Raw genomic sequence first — 23,605 nt, forward strand, 5'->3', positions numbered from 1 at the left:
AAGGCATCATTTCTTTAATTTTGAGGAAAATAAAAGTAAGTCCCTTTCACAGGACTTCCAAGAGAACGAGGTGACATTTGTTAATTGAAGTTTTTATTCTAAAAGAATTTCAGTATTATTTATGAAAGAAGGGACTCAGATCAGAATTCAGGATGAGAGTCAAAACCAGTGCATAGTAAAGTGTAGTTTATCTAAGTCTATCTTATGCTTCAACTGGATCTAGCTAGTACAAATGAAAACAGTATTATATTGGAGTTTTTCATAGAAAGAAAGAGTTCAAAACTTAAACCTGCACTACCACCCATCCTTTGTGGTGATCTTGGTGAAAAATCTTTCTAAAATACTTGTGCCCAAGAAAAGTCTTCCACCACAGTCCAGTCTCAGCAACTCAGTTATTGTGGAAAGAATCACAGAATGGTTTGCCACTAGGTCATGTTGCTCAATGCCTCATCTAATCTACCAACACTTCCAGAGGTGGGGAATTCACAGCTTCTCTGGGGAGCCTGTTCCAGTGCTTCACCATCCTCAGAGTAAAGAATTTCTTCCTTATATCTAATCTACATTTTCCCTCTTTCAGTTTGAACGCATTACTCCATTTCTTATCACTGCAGTTCTTGATGAAGTGTCCCTCTCCAGCTTCCCTGTAGGCCCAAAAAGCAAACACAGCAAGACTAACCTCTAGTAATGCTGCTTCAAAGAAAAATTGGTACTTTTTTTTTAATAATCAGTCAGTTATACTTTTTAGCATATATAAAAGAGTGTAATTCACAGCTCCTTTTTTGTTGCCTCACATCAAAATGCTATCTCAGAAGTAGAAATTGACTCTGCAGAGTGTAGTTGTTGAAGAAAACCTGACCACTTGGATAGAATGAAAGAACTGCTGAAGACTTGCTCCAGCCAAAAGTTCTGAGCCTCACCAGTAGTGGCGTGCCAAGGCAAAACAACTTTGCCCTACGGATGATGCATGGTGCTTTGTGAAGAACTAAACTTACATATCCCAACAACCATATGATATTCTCACTGAACTTTGAAAAGAATGCATTCAGTCAAATAAGAACACAACCCTAGGGCCCTCTGTGGTTCCAGTTTCAGTTCTAATTTCAGAATAGGAACTTTATCCTGAAATCTTTATACAGACACATACACACACTTGCAAAAATTGAATCAAACTGCAAATGTATTTTCTTCCCACTTGCCCTTTTCACGAGTAGGGATCTCAGGCAGACTTTGAATAAACATTATGAAGCTTTTCAGTCTAACAGTCTTAAAATACCCATTTCTGCCACTGGAATTCAGAGTAAGGATCTGAGGTCTATCACAATTCAGGCTCAGAGAACCACATGCTCCTGCAGGATAACAGGTCACCACAGGCAGCTGCATCCTGTAATCATGTACAGCTGGCAGCTCACAACAAACACAAGGCATTCTGAGTTCACTGAAAGACAAAACAACTCCAATTACTTTTTTATTTGCTCCAGGATAGGCAGCTTCATGCAGCTTGTAGCCAGGGCAGTTAAGACACAATAACTTGTTATCTCTGAGAGAATATATTTCAGCCAGAAGCTCTAAGATGTAGTGAGGATTGATCTCTGACCTGCAGGAGGGGTACTTCCACTTTTAAAAGGCTTGACATTTACACGGAATGGTTGTTTCCAATAAACCTAGCATCTGCTCCCCTCACACTTGTTTTAACTATTGCATTAATAACTAGAAAGTCATGACAGCCTAATAAAACTCATGTCAAAAGGATATCCAGTGTGTATGAGCAGCCCTCAGAATAGTTTAACACAACTGTCAGATTATTATTTTTAAATAACAAGTAGAAGAGACAATCTCTTCTCCTTCTTGGAAACCAAGCTGTTTTTTTGCTGAGACTTAACATTAGCCCAAGCCAGATACTAAGTAGGGGAAACCTGAATGTCAACGATTTGCTTCAGGCATTGCTATTGCAGCCCCAGCACAGGGTCATAGAAAGGCAATTGTCAGACAAGTTTCAGTACAGGCAGGATTTATAGTATAAGTGCCACTGAGACAACACAAATAGCAAATAAGGCTTGCTGGATGATTGGACAGAAATATTATGGTGTGTTGGGAGTGCATTGTTAGTTTTCTTTTTTGTTTCTTTTTTTTTTCTATTTGCAGGGGAGATGGGGTTTACATTTATTATACTGAAATATATTCTTAATATATGTTCTCAAAACTCAGAATCCCCACTTTTCCCACAGCTGTAAACATCCTTTCCCAAACATGAAGACAGGTTCGCACACAGTAATCATTACCAGAGCTTTCACAAATACCTGTATAAGGAGCAGCTATCATCACTCTATTTGCAGTTTCTATGTATGATATAGCAAGTGCACCACCTAGTCACAGCATCACTCACTACCACAGCCATGACATGATAAAGCACCTTGCAAACTTTCAAGCACACACTGTCCATGTTCCTATTTATTTATTTATTAATTGATACATAATCAGTTGGATTCACGGTAAATTCAAGGTAAATATATTTCTGTTGGAAAAAACATAAATATTGATTGGGCAGAAGTTTCTGGGCAGCCTTAGCTGAACTTTTTCCGTGGAAACTCACTCATTTGCAAACTCAGCAGTGCCCACAAGAGACAGAACATATTTAAGTGTTTATTACGTTAATACATCTGAAGAACTATTTAGGCTGATAGTTTAATGCTCCAACAGTTGTACCCCAGGCTTTAACAACGTTTTGTCTCCTCTACATTAAGTTCTTTCAAAGACTGGATAGATGAAAGCACTGCAAGGAATCCTTTTAATCTACAATTGCTTTTTTGAAAAACTTACATCATGGTTCTAGCCAATGGAACAACCCTATTTTTGCCTAGCTTTAGGCATCATCAGGATACAGACAGCCCTTCAACACCTCAAGCATTTAGGATAGTCTTTGCTGAATATCATCAGTCCCATTTCAGCCTCCTCACTTCCTTCCTCTCTTTAAACTGTGAGATGGATGCTAGACACTCATCCATAACAGGACGACCAGTTCCTTGTCATCTTGTAGTGGTCACACATGCCCTGCCGCCTGTAAGCAATTGGGTAGAGTATCGCAAATCTAACCAGCACATCTCAGGGGGAACAGAAGGAAAGGAAGAAGCCTAAATTCCCTGCTTCTTCTAGCTATGCCACCTACTTAGATGTCCTCCCCTGCCTCAAGCTAGTCACGCCTGCTAGAATGACAAGGACTTTGAGGTTCATTGTTTCCAGGTTAACTGGGTGGCCTTCATTCCTCTTCTGCCATGGGACTCTGTGGAGACCATCCCACTGTTTTCCTTCATATCCTCAAAGCAAATGCTTGGACTCACCATTCCATTGTCTCTTTAAACCAGGCTATTTCTCCATTTTCTTCTCCTTTTTTTGTGTGCCTCTGTAAGTAGAACATGAAGTCCTTTGTGAAAGTTGTTAGTGGATTATGTCAGCATTGATTTGAGCATGATCTTCCATTGCTAAATGCTCTATCAGCACTCTGTTTGCTTTTATTCATGCCAATGTAGTTAGTTTCAAAGACAGATGGATTGGAGACACTAATATGCATAGTGTTAAACAAGCCCCTTTCTCCCCAAACTCATACTTCTGAAAATGGTGTCAGTGGACAGATGGCCCTGGATCTACCTACTCACAAACTGCAGGGAGCTACTGGAAAGTCATTTGCACATCACAATTTTGTAACTTGGTCAACAGAGCTAATAATCTCTAACCTTTCTTACTGGATTCTCTGGAGAGGAAAGTCTTGAGGCTGGGGGACAGCCTGAATTTTTTGCACCCTTTCTCATTCACCAGTACTTTTTTTTTTGTGAAGATCATGACTGTAGGATAGAAAAAAGAAAATCTCCAGCCGAGATCAGTGCAGAATCTGTGCAGTAATGAGCCAAATATCAAAAGGACTGATATTCAAAAGGAAGACGACACCCCAAGGTAACAGCAGCAGTTTCACTGAAACCATTGGACAATTCCAGCTCTCTGAAAGGGAAAACAGGACTGGGCCTGAAGGCAGCTGTGCAGAGCAAACCTGATAAAACTGCAGCCTCTCCCTTTTAGCTCCTGCAACCTTGCACATGCTCTATAAAGCACAAAACTAAGATCTCCCCTGCTGACCTAATCTCTTATAGTATAACAGCCCTGCAGTTGTCTAAAGAAAAACTCCCTCAAACAGAGCTCCACATCAGACTTGGTCCCTTTATGGCTCTTTCTCAACAGCAAGCCCACACGTGATTCCTTATGCTTTCATCTCTGGCTTCCAGGCAATCTTTGTTCTCTCTCAGTAAGGAAGCATCACTAACCCTTTCTTGGGCTTAAAACTACAGGGACTGCTCCAATGCTCCCTGAATACAGGCTGCCTCTCATATCTCTCAGCAATCCAGGCTCCCAGCCACCAAATCAGTCAGATCTCCTTAGTCCTCCAAGTCCCATTAGTTAGGAAGAAAACCAGACACAGGTGAGAGCAGAGGCTTGAATCCCTTCAAAGCTTACGCTTGTCCATGATAAGATGCAGGACTCTTCAAATACTTCCAGTAATATAAAAACTGGAAGGTAGAATGGAGTAACTCTAATCAACTATGCATTTATTTAGCCTCTTGAAATATTAACTATTTTTTGACAAAAATGTTGCAGATGCACAAATCCCAGCAAGCTGGGAGAAGCCCGTGTCTGCTCTGGAAAGCTGAGTGAGGTTCTGTCCTTGAATTTGATACAAAAGAGATTTTTAAAAATGTCAGCATGCATTTTCCCTTTTCCAATTTTAACACATTTGCAAGTCAGTAAGACAGAGACAGACAAATGAAAATTTCACCACACAGTGTGAAGAGCATAAGAATGAATATAAGATCATTGACAAATTGCTGTGCATGCCCTTTTGGGTTAAAAAAATAGACAAGTAAAATAGGAGAGGCTAGGAGTATACTAGTGTACCAAAATATTTTCATTTATCTGAATTTATGTAAAACACTTATTGGTTTTCCTTTCCATATTCTTAACTTTCTCTCAGTGACTGTTCAATTAAGATGTCTTCATTCATGTAGTTTTTTTATAAGTCACAGAATCCTAGAATGGTTTGTGTTGGAAGGGACCTTAGAGATCAGGTAGTTCTACCTCTTGCTACCATGAGCAGGGACACAAAGCCCCATCCAATATGGCCTTGAACATTTTAAAAGTGTATACTGTCTGCATTTGGTCTATCAAGAGCCAAGTACAAGTTAGAATAATGGTTAAATTCTACGCTGAGTTGAATTCCAAATGAGAGCAGCAATTCTGCTGGAGAAACACTGCTGTCTTTCTCTGCACATGTGGTTTTGCTGCAGCTCACCATGTCAAGGGCAGTGGTTACCTACAAGCAAAGAACTACTGGCATGTTCTTGTTCTCTCCATTTGCCATTTCCCCATAACCTATCGCTGGGAGCGGGTTATGAACTTTCTGATGTAAAATGAGGAGGGAACAGTTTGAAGGGATTTAAACGGTTCTGTGTTCAAATGCTGCCATCAAGCGGATATACACAGTGCAAGACAGCAATTAATAGCATGGACATCGTTTTAAAAGAGGAAAGTTGATAGAGAGATGAAGTATAAAATAGTATTTTTGCTCCAAGCTTCATGGGGCAAAACATTATAAAAACATTTTTGGCCTAATAAAAACTCCTCTTTATATCAGATTAGTCCTTCTTCTTTACATTATATCACCTTCATATTTTAGCATCTTTAAAGCTGCTCAGACTTGCCTTTGAGAGACCATGAAAATATAAAAATTTTGTTCTGTGCCTGTCAAATTTGTGTGGATTGCAATGGATAAGGACTAAACTCGTCATTGTGTTCCTATGAACTACTCTGAGACCCACACTCAGGTATGAGCTTCAGTACAGGTTCACCATCTCAAGGATCATTTTGAGTTTTAGAGCTAATTAATAAAATTAATTAATTCAATGGTTCCTTCAAATCCCCAAGCAACATTTCGGTTTATATTTGAGACTGAAATGTTTCCCTTTATAAAAGGTCATTTTTCCTCTCTTGCAAAGTTTTAAAAGACCATATCTTCATTTCCTTCAAGAAAATTAGGAGAAACTTCAAAATATTACTTGATGTTGCAAAAGCAAAATCTAATACCCAGTACATTTTCTCTGTTGATATAATTTTCAAAGGCCACAAAGGTGCAACAAAACTGGCCCATGGACCTCAAGTTCTGACTCCAATATGGGTTGAGCAACTAAAAAAACCTTCTCTCAAGATACTTCATCTAAGCCAGGCAGAACTGGATATTTTCCTTAGCTGTGTGACATTCAGGAATGCAAGATTTGTTCATGGCTCATTCACAAGAAATGCATAGTAAATGAAATGTGTTTTGGAAAATTCACGCTGTATGTATAGTACATGTGCAATGATTTAATGTTCTCTGGATGCACATGCACATAGTTCTGCCAGGAAACTCCTGTATTAAATAAAATTTTAAAAAGAGACAGTCCTGTATTTGTAGCAAATTGTTTTGTCTTTAAGGTTACAATGGTTCATAAATTTGCCAAGGCAAATTTGAGAACTTAGAGAGGGAATGACATAGCTGTGAAAAATATTGTACTTGGGCAGTGCAGTGTGGGCTGTTGTCTTCAGGGACGGTTTGTATATTTTCCTGCAGGCAGGTCCTCAAAAGATGAAGGTCTGTTTTAAACAGGAATATCATGTTCCACTTGGATGTAAGTATTTGTTTGAAAACAGAACTCAGGTTATCAACTCCAGAGAGCAAACTAGCTGGGTTGCTGCAGATATATCATCATCAGGTGGTTTAGCACTTACAAACAGAATACTTACTGATCAAAAACAATGCATACATTATTGGCTTATGGACTGATATCAAAAATGGCAGTATAAACAAAAGCCATGCATGTATTCTCTGTTTAGATATCTTTGTCTGGAAGTTGGTGGTTATTCTTCTGTTTTATTCTTACAGCAGACAGACCTCTCCCCCATCATGGCTATGAAGTATCCCCCTTCCCCAAAACAACCAAACCAACAAGCTCCCCCCCCCAGAAAACCCATCCCACCCAAACAAACCCAAAACAAAGAAACAATCTAGAAAAACATCCACAACCTGTCTCTAAAAAACAGATATTTATAGAACATATATTGGTCTTTTCTTTGCTAACCTATCAGGAACAGAGGCTCAGGTGGTTCAAAGGGAGATAGTTAAAATAAAAATACATAATAATATATTCTCCCATACCCTGGGGACAAGAGGGAGCTACTGTGTTTAACAAAGTGTCTGGCTGTCACAACCTATTCCTCAGCCTAGTTGTCTTTATTTATTTTTTTGCTTTCACAGGCAGTAAGACAGAGGTGAGTTTGAGTCTCAGCCACATCATTGCCTGACCAAGGGACAGCATTGAGAACCTGAAAGGTGAGACAAGGCAATACAGCTCAGTACTCTGGCAATGAGTATCATAGATATGTTGTTCTCTGTCCATCAATATTTGTAGTATTAACATAAAATTGACATGGTATCAATGCTCTGTCTTCTCTTTGCTCTTACGTCAGTGTTTATGCAAAATGCTTGTTTTAAACTCCTTGCTTTGGAGACCTGTTGCAGGCTATCAATCCAAACACTGTAACTTAAATCTTTTTATTATCCCAGTTCTCTTTGGTTGATGTGGTCATAAACCTTTGGAGCTATTCACTACATTAACAGCACAGAAATGAGAAACAAGCATACATATTTTAATTATTTTCTGGAACAGAGAAGCTAACAACATCTACTACTTTTTCCAGACTTCCTTTGGAGAGTATAGCAGGACAATAGCAGCCTTCTATATAGCTCACTGACGCCACCAGTGATGGGAAGGATATGGGGAGTTGAAATCTGATTTTCCATGTTGAGAAAATGACCTTTTCTTCAAAAATGTTTTCCTGTCTACATACAACAAAATATACGATGACGGAGGAACTGCCAACTAGGTCACCATGGCAAAAAAAATCAGTAACATCAAATAAATATAAATTACAGTTACTTAAATTTTGTATAGTTAAAATACAAAGATTTTTACTTCAAGTCTTGCTCTGGCCTGGACCAGAAAGTTTTAAGGGCTGAGGGAGACTCTGCTCAAAGAGAAGGTGAAAGTGTACTGCCAACTCTATAATGTAAACACTGATTCCTAGCAGATAGCTGTCTCCAAACTGAGTCTAACATATTTCTAATCACAGAATAGGTTACATTAAAATGCATAAAACTGAATTATATGTTTAAAACATATTGTTTTAAAAGAAATATAGCAACTCCTGGGACTCATGTTTCATGGCGTGAAATTCAACTCTGTTTACCTGGTTTTATACTCATCTGGAGCTCTAAGTCATCTTCAAGCTTCACTACAACTGACTGAAGAGTTGCTGGGTTTGATGAATATTTGTCGTCCCAAAAAGAGTTTTGAGAGAATCTGCTTCCTTTAAAATTTTCACTCTGTTTTCTAGAAGTCAAATTTCCACAGCAACATCTGAACACTTTCAGCACTACATTATAAGGCTGTATGTACCAATACTATCAGCAATACAGCAAACTTGTTACATATGTATAGCAATTAATAGCCTGTATGTGCTTTAAAGCTTTTTTTTTTGATTGAGCAGCTGTTAGTGGATTTGAGAATAGCACAGTTATGAGACAACTTAGAAGAAGCTGTTAATAGTTCCTATCTAGGATGGCTGGGGAAATAAATTGTTACTTAACAGCAATTAAAGATACCTTTAGGTGCTGCAGTTCTAAATTATTTAGTTGTTTGTGGGTTTTGTTTTTTTGTTTTTTGTTTTTGGTGTGTTTGTTTTTTGTTTTGCTCTGTTTTCTTTTTCCCCTTGTTTCTTTTCTTCTTTTTCTTACAGCGAACATTTAAAGTCAGGCTGACCAGTTAGAAAATGAAGCTGGGGGACTGAGGAGGGTCATGCTCCTGGGTGGGACATACCCACGTCCCCACTAGCAGCACACTCATACAGAAGCTGAACACATTGCCAGAGCTGGTGCTGGTAATGGAGGCCATCCACTGTTCCAGACGCAGCAAGTGCTGAACCAGGTCCATGATCCGCCCATGGACTCCAGTCAGGTGCAAAAGGAGATAGGGCCAGAGTTAGGGCTGGAGGACAGACACAGAGGGTCCATCCACCAGATGGGCTACCTACAGTAGACAGTCCAAGGTTCACCAGCAGGCAGAGATGGAGACCAGCACCCCTACAGCATAGGTCAGACTAGAACAAACAGCACTGGGTTGACCTGAAATGGACCTGTGGGTAGGAGGTGGGCGAGAGCCCCAGGTAAGGCTCCTCAGGGAGGTTGACTTACTACTGCCCTCAGGCCCCTGACAATTCTGTGGCTTTCATGACCCCTTGTCTGTTTGCTAGTGCTGCTTTTGGTTCTTGAAAACCTTGTCCTTTCCTTGAAATGTGACAGAAAGAGCATAAGTGAAGAATTAAAAGCAATTGTTCTATTTCAGGTGACATATGATATCTTTTCATTTATCCCCATGACACAGGCATGAAGGATACTTCTCTCAGCAGAGTTCTTTAAGGAGTATTTATAGAAAAGTCAGAATCAGATTCTTTCAATCTCTAAAAGGTCTCTAAAAGAAAGTGTGACCAAAGACATTGATACCTTTTTAACATTTTAAAATAGATAAATAGAACAATTTATAGAAGCAGCATTTCAAGTAAGAGACCTCTAACCTGAAACCAGTACCCCAAAGACCTCTAAGATTCCATAAAAGGAGTAATCTCTCTTATAAGCACATAAAAATAGCAAAAGCGACTGAATAGGTGAGACACCAGTGTGAATTTGCTCCTGTTGGTCACAATCTCTAAGGTCTTTATTGCATATAGCAGAAGAATTAAGCAGGGACACGTCGTGGACTTTGCAGTAGTGTAACATTTACAAATGAATAAATAAACCAGTATAGCCCTTAACTGCTGTTTATTTAAAAAAAACAAAAACATTACTGAGTAATTTACAAGTACCATATTTGCCAAATAACTATGCACAAGACAAGAAGGCCAAGAAGGCTGCATTACAGTTCCAGTGGTAAATTACTTTTTATTTTACAAAAATTAGCTGCCTTAAGAAGAAATAAAATTAACATTTCTTGCTCTTTAAGCCTTTTTTTTTACCTTTTATTCTGGGGAATGAAAAAATCTTTAGCAAGACAGATACATTACATTTCTTCATTATCACTCAGCGCAATTTACAGCAAATATACCCACAAATACTGAGGCCAACCACAGGCAACAAATTTTACATATTGCTATGAAAAGTTGCAAGTTGCTGCTTGGCTTTCAAGGGCCTAGATGGCAGTGTAGTTCTTAGTGTAATTAGTCAATTTGATCTTCTCTGGGAAGATAATATTAACTGAGAGGTTTTCCCCATTGTTAGACTTCAGAAAAAAGTTCTTTTTCTTGCGCAGGAGATGACTATATTTGGCATTAGCAAGCCACATTTCACATTTTGAAAAAAACACAATCCCAGTTGTACCCAGGACAACAAGACATGTAAGCAAGCCCAGAACAACAAAACATATCACCTGGCTTCTACTCAGAAAAGGATCTGCATTTTGGATGGTTTCTTTCACTGTTATTTTCAGGATTTCTTGTTGATGCACTGATCTATGATGAGCTTTTGCAGGTGGCTTGTAATTCTGCATATGTTTTGTCTCTATATTCACTCCAGAAAGACTTGTGTTTTTGCTGGAATGTTTACAGGTCACACCAATGAATTCTGGTTTACAGATGCATTCAAAGCCTCCCTGGGGATGTTCACTGCAAGTACCTCCATTCTCACATGGGCCACTAGCACAGAATATGACACGGCTGCTGCAGAGCTTTCCTGTATAGCCATGGGGACAAGAACAGCTGAAACCCACACCAATATCTGTACATGTTCCTCCATTTTCACAAGGATTGGATTCACAGTCATCTCTATCAATTTCACAGAAGTTGCCAGCAAAACCAGAAGGGCACAGACAGGAAGCATGGGGTGCAAAACCATTGTCATCAACACATGTTCCTCCATTCTGGCAGGGAGAGCTAGAAAAGATAACAAACAAACAATAGACAAAATTGATGTCCAATGAAAGAAGCTATTAGGAAACACTTTATATAACAAAAAGAGCTGGTTTTCTTTAGAAGAGGCAATTCCAAATGTAAATCCACTAAAGTCAATGAAGTTGAATCAAGAATGAGTTTGTTCAACAGCTTTGTCAATACAGATTATAGTATCTTCTGCTGACCCTTCAGGCAGGATTAGTACACTAGTATATAAATCCAAGCTGAAGAGCTGTGACGGGATTTTAAATGATTTCAAATATTTATTCAAATTAAGCTTCCCACTGTTTTCATGTGCTTGGAGCTATTTAGCTGAGCAACTATTCAGACAGACAGAACAAAGCCAGGAACAGCATGGCTGCTTCTTTTCTACCTGATTATTCAAAAGATACTCTATCCATTGTATTGGCAGAGCGAAACACTCTGCCATAGCAGCTAGATATAAAGCTGATTGTTTTTATTCTGCTTCTCTGGTGTTCCATGACACAAAAAATTTAGAAGCAAACAGATACTTTCTTACAAATGGCTGTTAAGCCAAAAATTTTGATATACTAAAAAATATAAATAATTTCAGGCTTGGCAAAGGCAGTGGAAATGTGCTGGCAGGACGATAGTAAACCAAGAATTTCTGCAAATGAAGAATGTAATAACTAATACCCTGGTACTCTGTTTGAAGTGACATAAATTAACTGAGATCTTTTTTACCTTTACAATGCGATTGGGCCTTAGAGAGCATAATGCCAAAACATAGGCCCACCCACTGACTGGCACAAATGTATCAATTCAGTGGATCTATGCAAACTGGACTTGGTCCTTTATGTGTCCCTGCTGGCAGTGAAGGGTCCCTGCGTCACAGGTTTACAAATAAATCTTAAACACCACTTTCATGGCAGTTCATCATATATGAATAAAGCCTATACGACTTACCTTGAAAAAATGGAAAACATGCGGCAAAACTTAGGACAAGCCTCTTTGACAACACTTTTTTTAATACTTATGTGTTCCTGAAGACATACGGCACAGTACCAGCTGATAGCTGGAGAGTCCAAGCTGTTATTTAAGTGTTACATTTCCAGGGGAAAGTCCCAGGGGTAATGAATATCATAGCATCATGGATGCAGACATTTCACATATGCAGCGGTCAGTAGCAACATGCCGTTACGGATTTCCACGGGGGGACACAGGGATTTTAGAGATCTGTTAATATCTGAATGAGATGACTGTGAAGGACATATAAGCTCCTGACTACAAGTGGTCCGTAGTGAGAGTAAGGCTGAGCTAGTCAAATGCCCATGCACTGTTCTGGGACTAGCTGTGATAGAGATTACTCCAAGCACTTCTGGCTCCACTGGGGTCTGAAACACTTGGTGGCCAATCCTCAGGCAAGTGTGAGTATCGTGGTAGAGGAATCTGTCTGTTTTCTGTTGTTACCACATAAGCTACTCTGTCCTCTTGTATTGTCCTTCACTGTAGATGTTGGCTGGGAGAAAAAAAGCTACTAAAAGAACATATTGGAAGTCCGGAAACAGTATTAGGAAAAGTCCATGGGCTTTGGCATAGCTGTTGTTAGTGATGACTTGAAGTGATAAAGAATTTTAACAGAGTAGCCAGCCACTATGTTTGCATTAAGCAAAATATGGAAGTTGTAGTTATAAAGTGTTTCAGTGGTTATGGACTTCTTGGAGAGTCTTGCCACACTCTCTTACTGTACAGGTCCCCTGGAAAATTGGACCAGCTGATTTGAATATGACAATGTGTAGAGGTTTGAACCTTCATGGCTGGTTTGAATTTCACTACTTCCTAGTGAAATGGGGAGAAATCACTGGAGAATGTAAATGTAAACTTTTTCTGAAGCTTTTAGAAATGTGAGCAATTGAAATAAAAAGCAGTTAAGAGAAAATACAAAACACTCTGAAAATTTTCTTTATTGTTAATGCTGAGTTGGATTTGCCTAATTTAAATATATTTCAATAAATGAAGCCTTAATATTTATTTCCTTGAATAAATACTGTTGCTTTGCATTTTTGCCATTTAACACAGCAAGGCATGGCACATGAAAGATTAATTGTGGAAACATGTACATACCAATTCTTTGCTTTCCAGAAACTCTTGTTTCTTTTTAGAAAGTACTAGTCACTGCTCTGCTTCAAAGGAAAACTTCAAAATATCACACAGAGGTCATCAATGCAGATAGATATAAACAGACTAGAACAAACACTTTGATTTGTGAATTGTTTGGTTCCATCTGTGAATATTAACTAAGGGACCAGCAGTAATGCTTAGTAATATCAACTTTGTTAACAGCACCACTGAGGTAAAGAGGAACTGAGAGGAATTGAGATGTGAATGAAAATACACCACCTGATGCAGTCCCTTTACAGGATGGAAAGTTTCTGGTGGACTGTGAATAATTAACAGACATAGAGTGCTTATGCTGAGAACAGTTGTCTTCTTGAACTAAAATCAGATTTGCAGAGCCTGCTGCTCATTTTCTTGAAAAAGACAGCTTCATAGGAAAAAAAATCACTGTTTCAAGAATGTTTTTCCTTAAGGAAAACTGTTCATGATTTCCAGACTAGCTCATGAGTGTTCAGTTCAAACACAGAGTACAAACACACAAATTTAGTTTCAGCAATTTAAAACTCTGAGGATTTTAAGGAAGTACATGGATCTAATCTGTGTTATTTTGTTTATGCTGTACTTCTGGAACTCACCTGTTCTTTGGGATAGTTGGGATACATGTTCACATTGAATTACTGAAATATTTGAGCTATAGATGAAAAGTTGAGAAAGCTATTCACACCCCCTGTATTAGGCAAGTAGCTTGAATATTATTCATGGCACTTTCAAGGAACTTGCATTTCCTCATTGTCAGTGAAGAAAAATAGGCAAATCAGAGTAGCTATCTTAGAGGCTGAAAGTAAACCCCGCACTGTGTGAATATCTCCCAATTAAAAGTAATGGTAAAAAAATTCCACTGACATGAAGCTGTAGAAGAATAGCAATTCATGCCAGAGAGAGTGAGGGGTGTTAATATTCCTTAAAATGAGAGTGAACAAGTCTTCAGGAATATTCAGGCATAAGTTAGATCTGAATATTCATTATTATCACTGAGCAAAAAGAGATCCAGAGGGTATCAATACATAGCTAGAGAGCAAGAAGGACATTTCCAAAAGGAAAATTGTGATTTAGGGTCACAGTTTTACCAAGTTTGTATTCACCAGAGAGGGAATTCTGTATGCTTATGGGATCAGATCTTTGATGAGCTAGAAGACAGTAAATACTTGTAGATTTCACCAATTCACCAAAAGGTTTTCCTTTTTAAAAGCAGTTCTACCAGTACATTGAAAGTTCTTTAGTCTGTGCCCATTGCACCTTGCCCTTTCATTGAGCAGTGATATCAAAAGTCTGGTTCTGTCTTCTTTCCTTCTCCCCATCAGGTATTCATATATACGGACAAGTTCCTCAGAGCCTGCTCTTCTCAAGGCAAAATAACCCTGCTCTCGGGATCTCCTCATAGGAGAGATGTTCCCATCCCTTTATCATATCCATGGCCCTTCACTGGACTCACTTCAGTATGGCCTTGTCCTTTTCATATTGGGTAACCCAGAACAGGGCCGAGCACTCCAGATGTGTCTCACCAGGACTGAGCAGAACAGAAGGATTCCCTCCCTCAAACTGCTGACAGTGCTGTTCCTTATGTACCACTTCTCCTAAAGAATGCAGAGCAATGGGCTCCCACATCCTGTTCTGATGGAAGTGAGATTATCTCCTTCAGTAAATTATGGGCATATCATTACCTTTCAGTTAAGAAAAATGAGAGGCTGTTGGACTAGATGTTCTTGTGCAGACAGCTTGTGTGTTGCCTACTGTTCTTATGAGCATTCAAATTGTGCACATTAAGATCACACTGATAATCTGTAAATCTTTACAATATTAACAGATCACTCTGTAAAGTTTGATAGTAATATCAGCAACTATCAAAGCATTAGGTATTTTAGTACAGAGATATTTCCACTTAGCAAAGAATTCTGAATACTAGTCAGTAGGAGTGTGAATTTCAAATTCACATCAGAAATCAATATTTACCCATTAATAATGCAGGGTCCTTTCTTGAGATGACAGTTTTTTCCTGTAAATTCCTGGGCACACAGACAAACATATCCTCCATCACCAGTCTCTATGCATGTTGAGTTATTGGTGCAGGGCTTTGCAGAACATGGGTGAATATCTGTTTAAAAAAACCCAACAGGGCTCAATTAGTCTAATGAGAAAGAGTCAGTAAATGGCATGCAACACTTCAAATAAAATATAGCTTTAATAGTCCTTCATTCAGCATTTTATAAATTCCAATCTATTCCTTCTTCTGTTAAAACGGAGTTCAGGTAGTTCAACTATTGCAAGCAATTTCAGCTTTTCTCTTCCTAGCTGCCACTTGTAAAATACATTTGAATCGCTACATTCTATAAATAAATAATAACAGAAATAAAAAACTAGAATGGGAGAAATAACTTCTATGCAGTCTAGCCATCGTTTCACTATCTTGGCTTCTCATGAGCAGAATTCTAATAAAACAATCAGGAACTGGAAATTCTCCTCACTCCCTGTCCATATCATTATGTGCTTATGAACAAAACCCCCAGAGATCAGCAAGTTAAAAAAAAAATCTGTTAGAATTCATCTTTTGGCTGGGCTACATTCAACCTTACATAGCTGTTCTAGAAGAAAGAGTTGTATGATGTCTGGATCCAAAGTCACACATCTCATTTTCTTTAAAATTTCCCTGCTGAGCCACTTCCCACTCAAATGATTACTGATTTTTTGAAATAATTAAAACTAAATAAACAAACAAGTGTGTATTTAGCCAGCTAATGGAGCAGCTGTAGAGAAGTGCTGACTGGAAGTTATCTAATGCATCGTACCCAAGTGCACATACACAGTTTCTAAGAGGATGAAAAGAGATTTAAGGGCATTTATATTTTACTTCCCATAGTATAACATAAAATGTAGATGATATCATGAGGTACTGCAATATTTTAACCACAGGAAAACAACAGCCTTAGCTTTCACATACAATCTTTCCTGGATTAAAATGTTCTATTTCCTAATGTATTACACTGTTCTCACTGCAAGACAACTTAGCATGCACTTTGAGTGTAAGCTCCAATTTTCACAAGGACTTAAATAACCTTTTTGGAGCAGTGTGGTTTGCCAGCTGTTTCCTCAGACTCTAAAGGCAGCTAATATAGCATGTATGCTCTGATGCAGGAGAAAACATGACCTTTGATGCAGGATAGAAAGCTCTCAGAAATATATGTATATATAGGTAGGTATGTATATATATAAACACATATATACATTACTCTCAGTAATTTATGTTACGGAATTAATTTTAAAACACAACTTAAAAGGTGGTTGTACCAGGTTCCTTTAAAACATACTACTAAATAGCCTCAGTTAGCACATTTTCTCTATTTTACTCTACTTTGCCTCTCAAAGGCCATCAACTAAGTGACTTACTTGCTTCAAGTGATAACCAAGTCTGAGATGGGAATTCAAATTAAAAAAAAGATGTTATGTTTGCACATATATTATGAATGGCCACAATCACATTACCAGTAAATTAATTAATATTTGCCTAAAACTAAGTTTGCTGCAGTACATGAGGCAATCACTGACTATTTTTATGAGGGACAGACACTCAATAGTAGTTTGTCACAGCAGAATTTTTAATCTGCCTTTTGCATGTCTAGAGGCTTCACCTGAACTCTCTGTTGACAGTTTACCCATATGTGCCCTTTGCAAAGCAGTCAAGGGACAAGTAGCACATTATACTCCCAGCTGACACCATATGTTGGCTTTTTAGCCAAACTGAGGCTCGGATTCAAGCAGGGGGTTATGGACCACTAAAATGACTGTGTAGGCACAGCCAGGGGTGACAAGATGATAGATCTGATTTAGCAAGGTGGATCATATACTTTCACTAGGCCGTCATTTTTTTTCTGGAAATAAATTGACTAAGTTGATTTTCCTTTTGTTAAGATCAGTGTTTGTTGTGGTTCCTGTACTGCGCAGTGTGTATCAGCTTCAGAGGGAAACTCTGTGCTATGCAGCCTGGTTCCAGGTGTTCATGGCTGTGTTTCCACAAGATGAGAAAGTGCCATGGCATTCAGTTAGACAGGCTTGTGCACTCCATTGCAAAGAGGTTACCAGCAATGCTAACATTAAGACCAACTCATAGATTTCTTTCCTCAAGTTCCATGTCTGCTCATGTGACTGCAATAACAGTCATAAATGACTCTGCCCCACATCTTTACAGTGGATCAAGCCCAATCTATAACCTGCATGCCTCTAAATTACTGAGAAGATCATTCTTGACCTGAACTGAGAACCAGGCTGCCCATACTAAAAGCAACAACTATCCAAACAAGAGTCATTAGCAAACAACTTGGGGATCTAAAACTACTGCAGAAAGGAACTTCCATGATCCAAGACAAGGAGATGTACATTAACTTTTCTAGAAAACAGAAGAGATATCACCACCAGTCCAAATAATTTTTTACTCCCATGCTTAGCAAGTAAGTAAGATGCTGCATCTGTATTTAACAAAGACTTCAGGTGTTTGCACTAGTGGCCAGTGAACTTCAGATTCTCCCATTTTTCCAGTCTGGGATTTTCCTTCCGTTTTCCTAACCTGATCAAGTTTCAGTTTATGGTGCCTGTAAATGAGCTGTAGCTACCTGTAATGACTTTATACAAGCGGGAAACTAACATCATGTTTTTGGCATGGGATGATGAGATCAAGGGCTGAGTAATCAACTCATTTGAGGTTTCAGTGCTTTATTGCAACAGGATAAAAATTTGTATCAACTTTACAGCAGCAAGAAGAGGAGCAAGAACACCCTTCTCTTGATCCCTTGCAGAAAACCCATGCACTTAGAGTGGGTAAAACCACTGAGATAAAAGACTGTCAACATGACATGTCATTGCAGATGAAAAGATGGTTATGTCTTTTTGGCTGACTATTCTTGGCAGTTCTCCACGGTGATCTAGATTGAAATTAGTAAAGAACACTGAGGTGACTCTCAGTGTTGAGAGAAATTAATAGTTTCCACACTTAAGCAAGGGATACCTGCTTTTGGTTTTATAGGAGTAACTTTATGAATAGGTATTAAATTATTATTTTTCCATAAACAGGCAGGTAAAATTTTTCAATGCATTCTTTTGCACCCTAACTATCAGTTGCAAGTGGGTAACATTGCAAGGCTCAGAACTGGAAAGATATATAAGCACTAAGAAATTCACCTGGGCACTTAGAGCTTTTAAAAGTAGCTGAGAAGACGGTACCTTTAAAAATGTGGTCATTTGTATACACTGATAAGCAACAGAATTGAGCCTCCTCAGGTGGCAGATGTAGGTTGCTCTGTCTAGCATCTAGGATCTAGAGGGATCCATTCCTCCTCACTGACTGTACTGAGTCTAGGTGGCTGTCTTGGGTATAAATGCGCATGTGAGGTGTGTCCAGAGCATCTGAGAGTTTATAGTCACATTTGTCACCACTGCTACCACAGCTCCTGTAAACATAACAGGAGTAGCTTTAAACTAAATGCGTCTCTATGATCATGTGTGCAGCCAGTGAGTACAGCTGCAAAACCTGACGAGAAGGTAAATGAGCACCTGAGAACCTTGCACCAAAGTCCATGTCACTGCAAGGATGTGAAATACCTAACTAAAATCATCTGAGTCTTTTCGTCATCTTGAAAATCTTATCCAGTTCAAACCATTATCATTAATTACTGCTTTGGCTACTCATTGGAGAACTCAGGAATGCTCTATAAATTATGAGCCATATACTAAGAAAAGCCTGAAAGGCATGAAAAGAGAATGAGCCCCTGGACACCTGTCTTCTTCCAGCTGCAGCTACATGGGTTGAACTGGCGCATGCTCCTGAATGTTCTCATGTTTTCTGTCCCCCCTGATCTCTTTGACTGAACATTTGTCTTTGTTAGCCAAAATAAACTAGCTCAACAATGGCTAATTCTTCAGCTTGTATGCACTAAGCTGGCTCATTCTGACTAGCAAAGAGTGAGAGAGTCCACACAGATCTCTGCTTACTCCTCAGACCTCAGAGGTAAGTGGCAGCCTGTTCACGTAGACCTTTTTCTCAGCTACAGTGATGTTACTCCACTGCACCATAACTGGGTTAGGTAAAGGAAGAAATAAGCACAATGTTTTTGTTTTCAAGGAGTATTAAGAAAATAGCATATATAATATGCAAAATAAATATTTTGAATTAGTTAATGTATACAAGACAACTTGTATTTCTGTAAAAAGGCCTTATATGACAAGAAAGCAGTTATTTGTTGGCCTTGACCATGATAATCAATGTTTAAAATAGAATGAGTTTACACTTTGCTCACACCTATGCCCAGCTACAAAAGGTGCTGCATGGTCCTGCCTGAATTATTATAAAAGTTTGAGGTTTATGTGCTGCTGCCCAGGATCCCCTTATTATCTGGAGCTGACATTCAGTATTTTAAATTAGTTCTCCAGAAGAACTTTGCATGTTTCCAGCACCAGATGGGGCTGCTTCCCCTCACTTGCTCAAGGACAGGAAAGGATGTGCAAACCTATGTCACAGAGGCTGCCAACCCAGCCCTCCTCACAGATGCACTGCCAGGGCTTGGCACAGCTGCCGTGCAAACACCCAGGGAAAGGAACACACTCATTACAAAGAGCACCCTGCCAGCCAGGTTGACACCTGAAAGAGATAAAAGACAAGATAGAGACATAGTTTATTTTTAATAAACGTAATTACAAGGATGTTCCCATTTTTGAGGCACAATAAATAAACTTTTGTATACCAAATTGCATTATTTGAACAAAAGAATACAATCAATGCTTCTTGGATACAAGAAGCAGTTTATGTAAAGAAAACCAATTCATTCAGTGAGAAAAAAAGCGCTAGACAATGTAAATATCTCATTCTGGAAAAAGTAAATTAAAAAGGCATCTAGACATCTATGCTCTGTGATTCCAGTTACTGTATTCTAATAAAGTGTTGTTTCATTACCGTTCCATTTTTTCAGACAGCAAGCCATTTCAGCTTCTATCTGTTTTACCAGAATTATGAATTACTGAAGCTGTCCACTCCTGTGATAATAGCCCTGTCTGACAGATCTTTTTACCTGCATTCATTGGGAAATTCACAAAATCCATTCTCTGGGTGGCAGCCAGTTCTACAGTTCACACCTGGAAAAAGAGATTTATAACATCAAACCAGAAAAATCAGCACTCAAAAAAAATCACATCATGCCCTATACACATTACTGATGTTTTAGAAGAACACAGACTGCATAATGTACTGGGTTTTTTTCTTCAAACATGTTTCTGAAATACAAAATTTTAAATTAACATTAATCTGGAACATGTTATAGAATGTTCCTACATTCTACAAGGCAAGTGAAAAGACATAAAGAATCAACAGCAAAAGAACACGAAGTCACTTCAGCATACACAAAGTGTATGTAATATCCCTATACACCACTTTAAAAGAGAAACATCAGAGCTGATCTATGGATGTCTCACAACATGACACTCCAAATGCGTTGTTTCAGAACGACTTGAGGCACAAAAATACCTTTACTCAGAAAATAAATTCCATTTGAAACAACTTAAAAAAAAGTGTTGAATTAATTTCAACCCTACATGTGATGAAAATAATCACTTTTATTAAATCATGCATAAATAACGCAAGGTAAGGAGAAGAGGCCTCAGTCGCAGTTTGTGTTTGTTTGTGTAGGTACTTGCATCAAGTAATACTCCTCTGAAATATCACCGTTAGCCACGGACACGCCAGTGGCAGGAGAAACGCACTCCGTCTACTGCGAAGGAAAAGCCCATCAAAGACACCAGTATCTCTGGACGGAGCAAGGATCGAAGAACCCTTTGCCCTCGAGGGACTGCTGGAGAGCTCCCGCCATCGCCGCTGCCCATCTGGACTCGGCAAACTCCCGAAACTTTCCCAACTCGCCTCCCCTCACCGCGACACTTCCCGTGGCAGAGGATCCCGCTGCGCTCGGTGCTCGCCGAGCTCCCGCGCCCCGTCCGCGCCCCCTGCGCCGGCCTTACCTTGAGCTGCGGGGAGGACGAGGGGCAGCAGGCAGCAACAGCCGAGGAGCCCGGCGGCGCGCAGCCCCATGGCCGGGCCGGGACCGCTCCGCCCCAAGGGGAGCTCGGCGGACGGCGGGGCCGGGAAGACAGCGGCACCCCCTGCCCGCAGCGCCGCCGGGCTCCGGCGAGACGGGGCGGGGGAAAGGAGGGACAGAAGGCGGGGAGGGCTGCCCGCCCCCACCCGCGGACGAGGGAGCTGCCCACGGTGCGAGGCAGTCCCCGGCCGAGGCAGCCCCCGACCAACGCCTCCGCTGCGAGCCCGCGCTCCTGCGCTGGGGCGGCCGGAGGAGACGCGCACGTCGCGCACCTCCACTGCTGCGGTCGCGGGCGAGGGGAGGAATTCTGTAAGGGCGCGGGAGAAGGGAGGTTTGGTGGCTGGGAGAGGGAGTGTTAAGCACGCCCCTGGTTTCCTTAAAACTTACTCCGGCTGTCCACGAAGAGCTAATCTGAAGCTTGTCTTCAGAAATCTAAAGACTTCTCTCTTTAGTCATTTGCATCAGAGCTCCAACTCTTTCAGGAAAGACCCAGCAAAAGCATGGAAGGTAAAATATTGAATATTTCTGAGGCTTGAGAATTAAAAGAAGATCACACTTAAACACCTCAAAATGCTACCTTTAGCAGCCACAGAACAGATCGAGAAGAAACATTAGTTCCACCACAAAGCAATTTAAATGCTGCATTTTAGTCTGTGACTGTGCCTCTTTCCTTTATATCTCTTTATTCTTCCTTTGCGCTGTCCCTTAAGGAAATAGACTGGCTATTTCTTATTCTTTGTATTCCTTCTTGCTCATTGTTTTCTTTTAAAGAAGTTCTGCTGGTTTTTAGGATTCCTCAGGGGCCTGTTTTCTGCCTGAAGATGCAGTGCTTTCTTTCACCAGACCTCATTTACTAATTTGTCTGCTTTTATGTGAAGCAACTAGAGATCCTTATAACATGGTAAAAAACTATACAGCCATCTGTTTTTTCTCCAGAATTACAGTGGGCTAATTCAAGATTACCTGACTGAAAATAATACACACTTCATAGCACACATTTGCTTCAGATAGCCCATTTACTGGTACTTAAGACAATGATGTTACTTAGGTTGAAAAAGTTTGCTGCTAGTAATGCTGTCTTTTAGTTTTAATCGAGAATAGAGGAAGCGAAGGGCAGAAAGAGTAGAAAATGAAGGGTAGGTTAAAAGACAACACTTGGGAGTAAGGGGTGAGATTCAGATGCTGCTTCTTCAAAGCTCTCCAAAAGTTTCTGTATCTGAGATAAGCCTATTGTCCTGGGTTGAGCTGGCAAAACGCCAACTGTCCAGGACAGAATGAAAAGGATCCCTCCTCCTGCCTACCAGCCAAGGGGAAAGGAAAAAGGAGAGGGAAAAAAAAACTTCTAAAGCAGCTAAAAAAACTTCTAAGCCAGCTCAAGTCAGCGGACAATCTTAGGCCTAGCTGAACTTTAAAACCTAAGTTTAGGCACCTCCTGGCCAAACCCATAACACCTATCTGACTCTGTACTTTGGCTGGCTTTCCTTTTACCACTGAAATATTACTTCATCTCGCAGCTTTTGCTGTAGCTCACCAGACCAAGACTTGCTGAGGTATCGTCAATGACACCTTAGAGAAGTGAAAATGTGGAGTGGCAATGATGACTTAATCCTTTACCCTGCCCTTCCATGAACCTGTGCTTTTGTAGGGTAAATATTAGCTGCTCTTTGTCAGTCTGTTCACTGTGCTTTTATTCTGGCTTTCTTAGTTATATGTTCACACTCAGGTTGGCATAGGTCCAAGGCTGCTTATTCCTCTCTTAGGTTGTAAGTTCTCTGTTTGCTTGCGTAAAAGCCTTATGTTAGTCCTTTCCTGCATTTTTTGACCAAAAGGTAACCTAGGTGGTTAGAATAGTAACAAGCATTCTGTGATTTCAGTGATATTCAGTGATAATCCTACATTAGCTTAACTAACTAGTCAAAGGAAGGTTTTAATTTTTCTGCCTTCTATCCTAGAAATTTCTTCTTGTATTCTTTTTTCTTCAGACTTTAACAGTAGAGAATCTGTAGAATTCATAGGTTTTATCCATACACCCATCAATGTCAAATTATCTGCTCTAATTTGCTTTGGAAATAGTTACTCTGACATATGATGACACATATTTCTATTTTCTGATTTAATTAGTGAATATGAGCTGTACTGTTGAAAACTGATATCTTACAAAAATCCTTAGGAAAATCTTGTTCTCACAAGGCTACGTGCAATTTCATAATGGCCAGTGCCAAAAATTGCTGATTTCTTATAGCAACTCTGCTTTTTACTCTTCCACATCACAGAGGTGCCCCTTGGATTGCTGAAAATGAGGAAAATCTAGTTTTTCCATCTCT

The 23,605-nt window shown here is 39.6% G+C and overlaps 1 protein-coding gene across 1 annotated transcript; it reads right to left on the reverse strand.

Annotated features, from left to right (window-relative positions):
- Window positions 1-9,932: 9,932 nt before the first annotated feature.
- On the reverse strand, window positions 9,933-21,583 carry DLK1 (delta like non-canonical Notch ligand 1). The gene is made up of 5 exons (XM_071559390.1): window positions 21,205-21,583; window positions 20,262-20,325; window positions 19,704-19,834; window positions 15,163-15,304; window positions 9,933-11,055 (listed from the first exon to the last, which is right to left on the reverse strand). The coding sequence occupies exons 1-5, from the start codon at window positions 21,272-21,274 to the stop codon at window positions 10,317-10,319; spliced, it is 1,146 nt and encodes a 381-aa protein (XP_071415491.1). The 5' UTR covers window positions 21,275-21,583; the 3' UTR covers window positions 9,933-10,316.
- Between the last annotated feature and the right edge of the window lie 2,022 nt (window positions 21,584-23,605).

This window comes from Pithys albifrons, chromosome 6 (genome assembly GCF_047495875.1).
Source record: "Pithys albifrons albifrons isolate INPA30051 chromosome 6, PitAlb_v1, whole genome shotgun sequence".
Classification (NCBI taxonomy): domain Eukaryota; kingdom Metazoa; phylum Chordata; class Aves; order Passeriformes; family Thamnophilidae; genus Pithys; species Pithys albifrons.

Bases quoted from the DNA above. Each gene is read 5' to 3' on its own strand.
- DLK1 (XM_071559390.1), bottom strand. From the start codon at position 21,274: ATGGGGCTGCGCGCCGCCGGGCTCCTCGGCTGTTGCTGCCTGCTGCCC. The intron at 15,305-19,703 runs GTTTGCACATCC...TTTTTTAAACAG, and splicing joins TGGCAGCCTCTGTGACATAG to ATATTCACCCATGTTCTGCA. The intron at 11,056-15,162 runs GTAAATATTGAT...TATCTTTTCTAG, and splicing joins GGACCCTGCATTATTAATGG to CTCTCCCTGCCAGAATGGAG.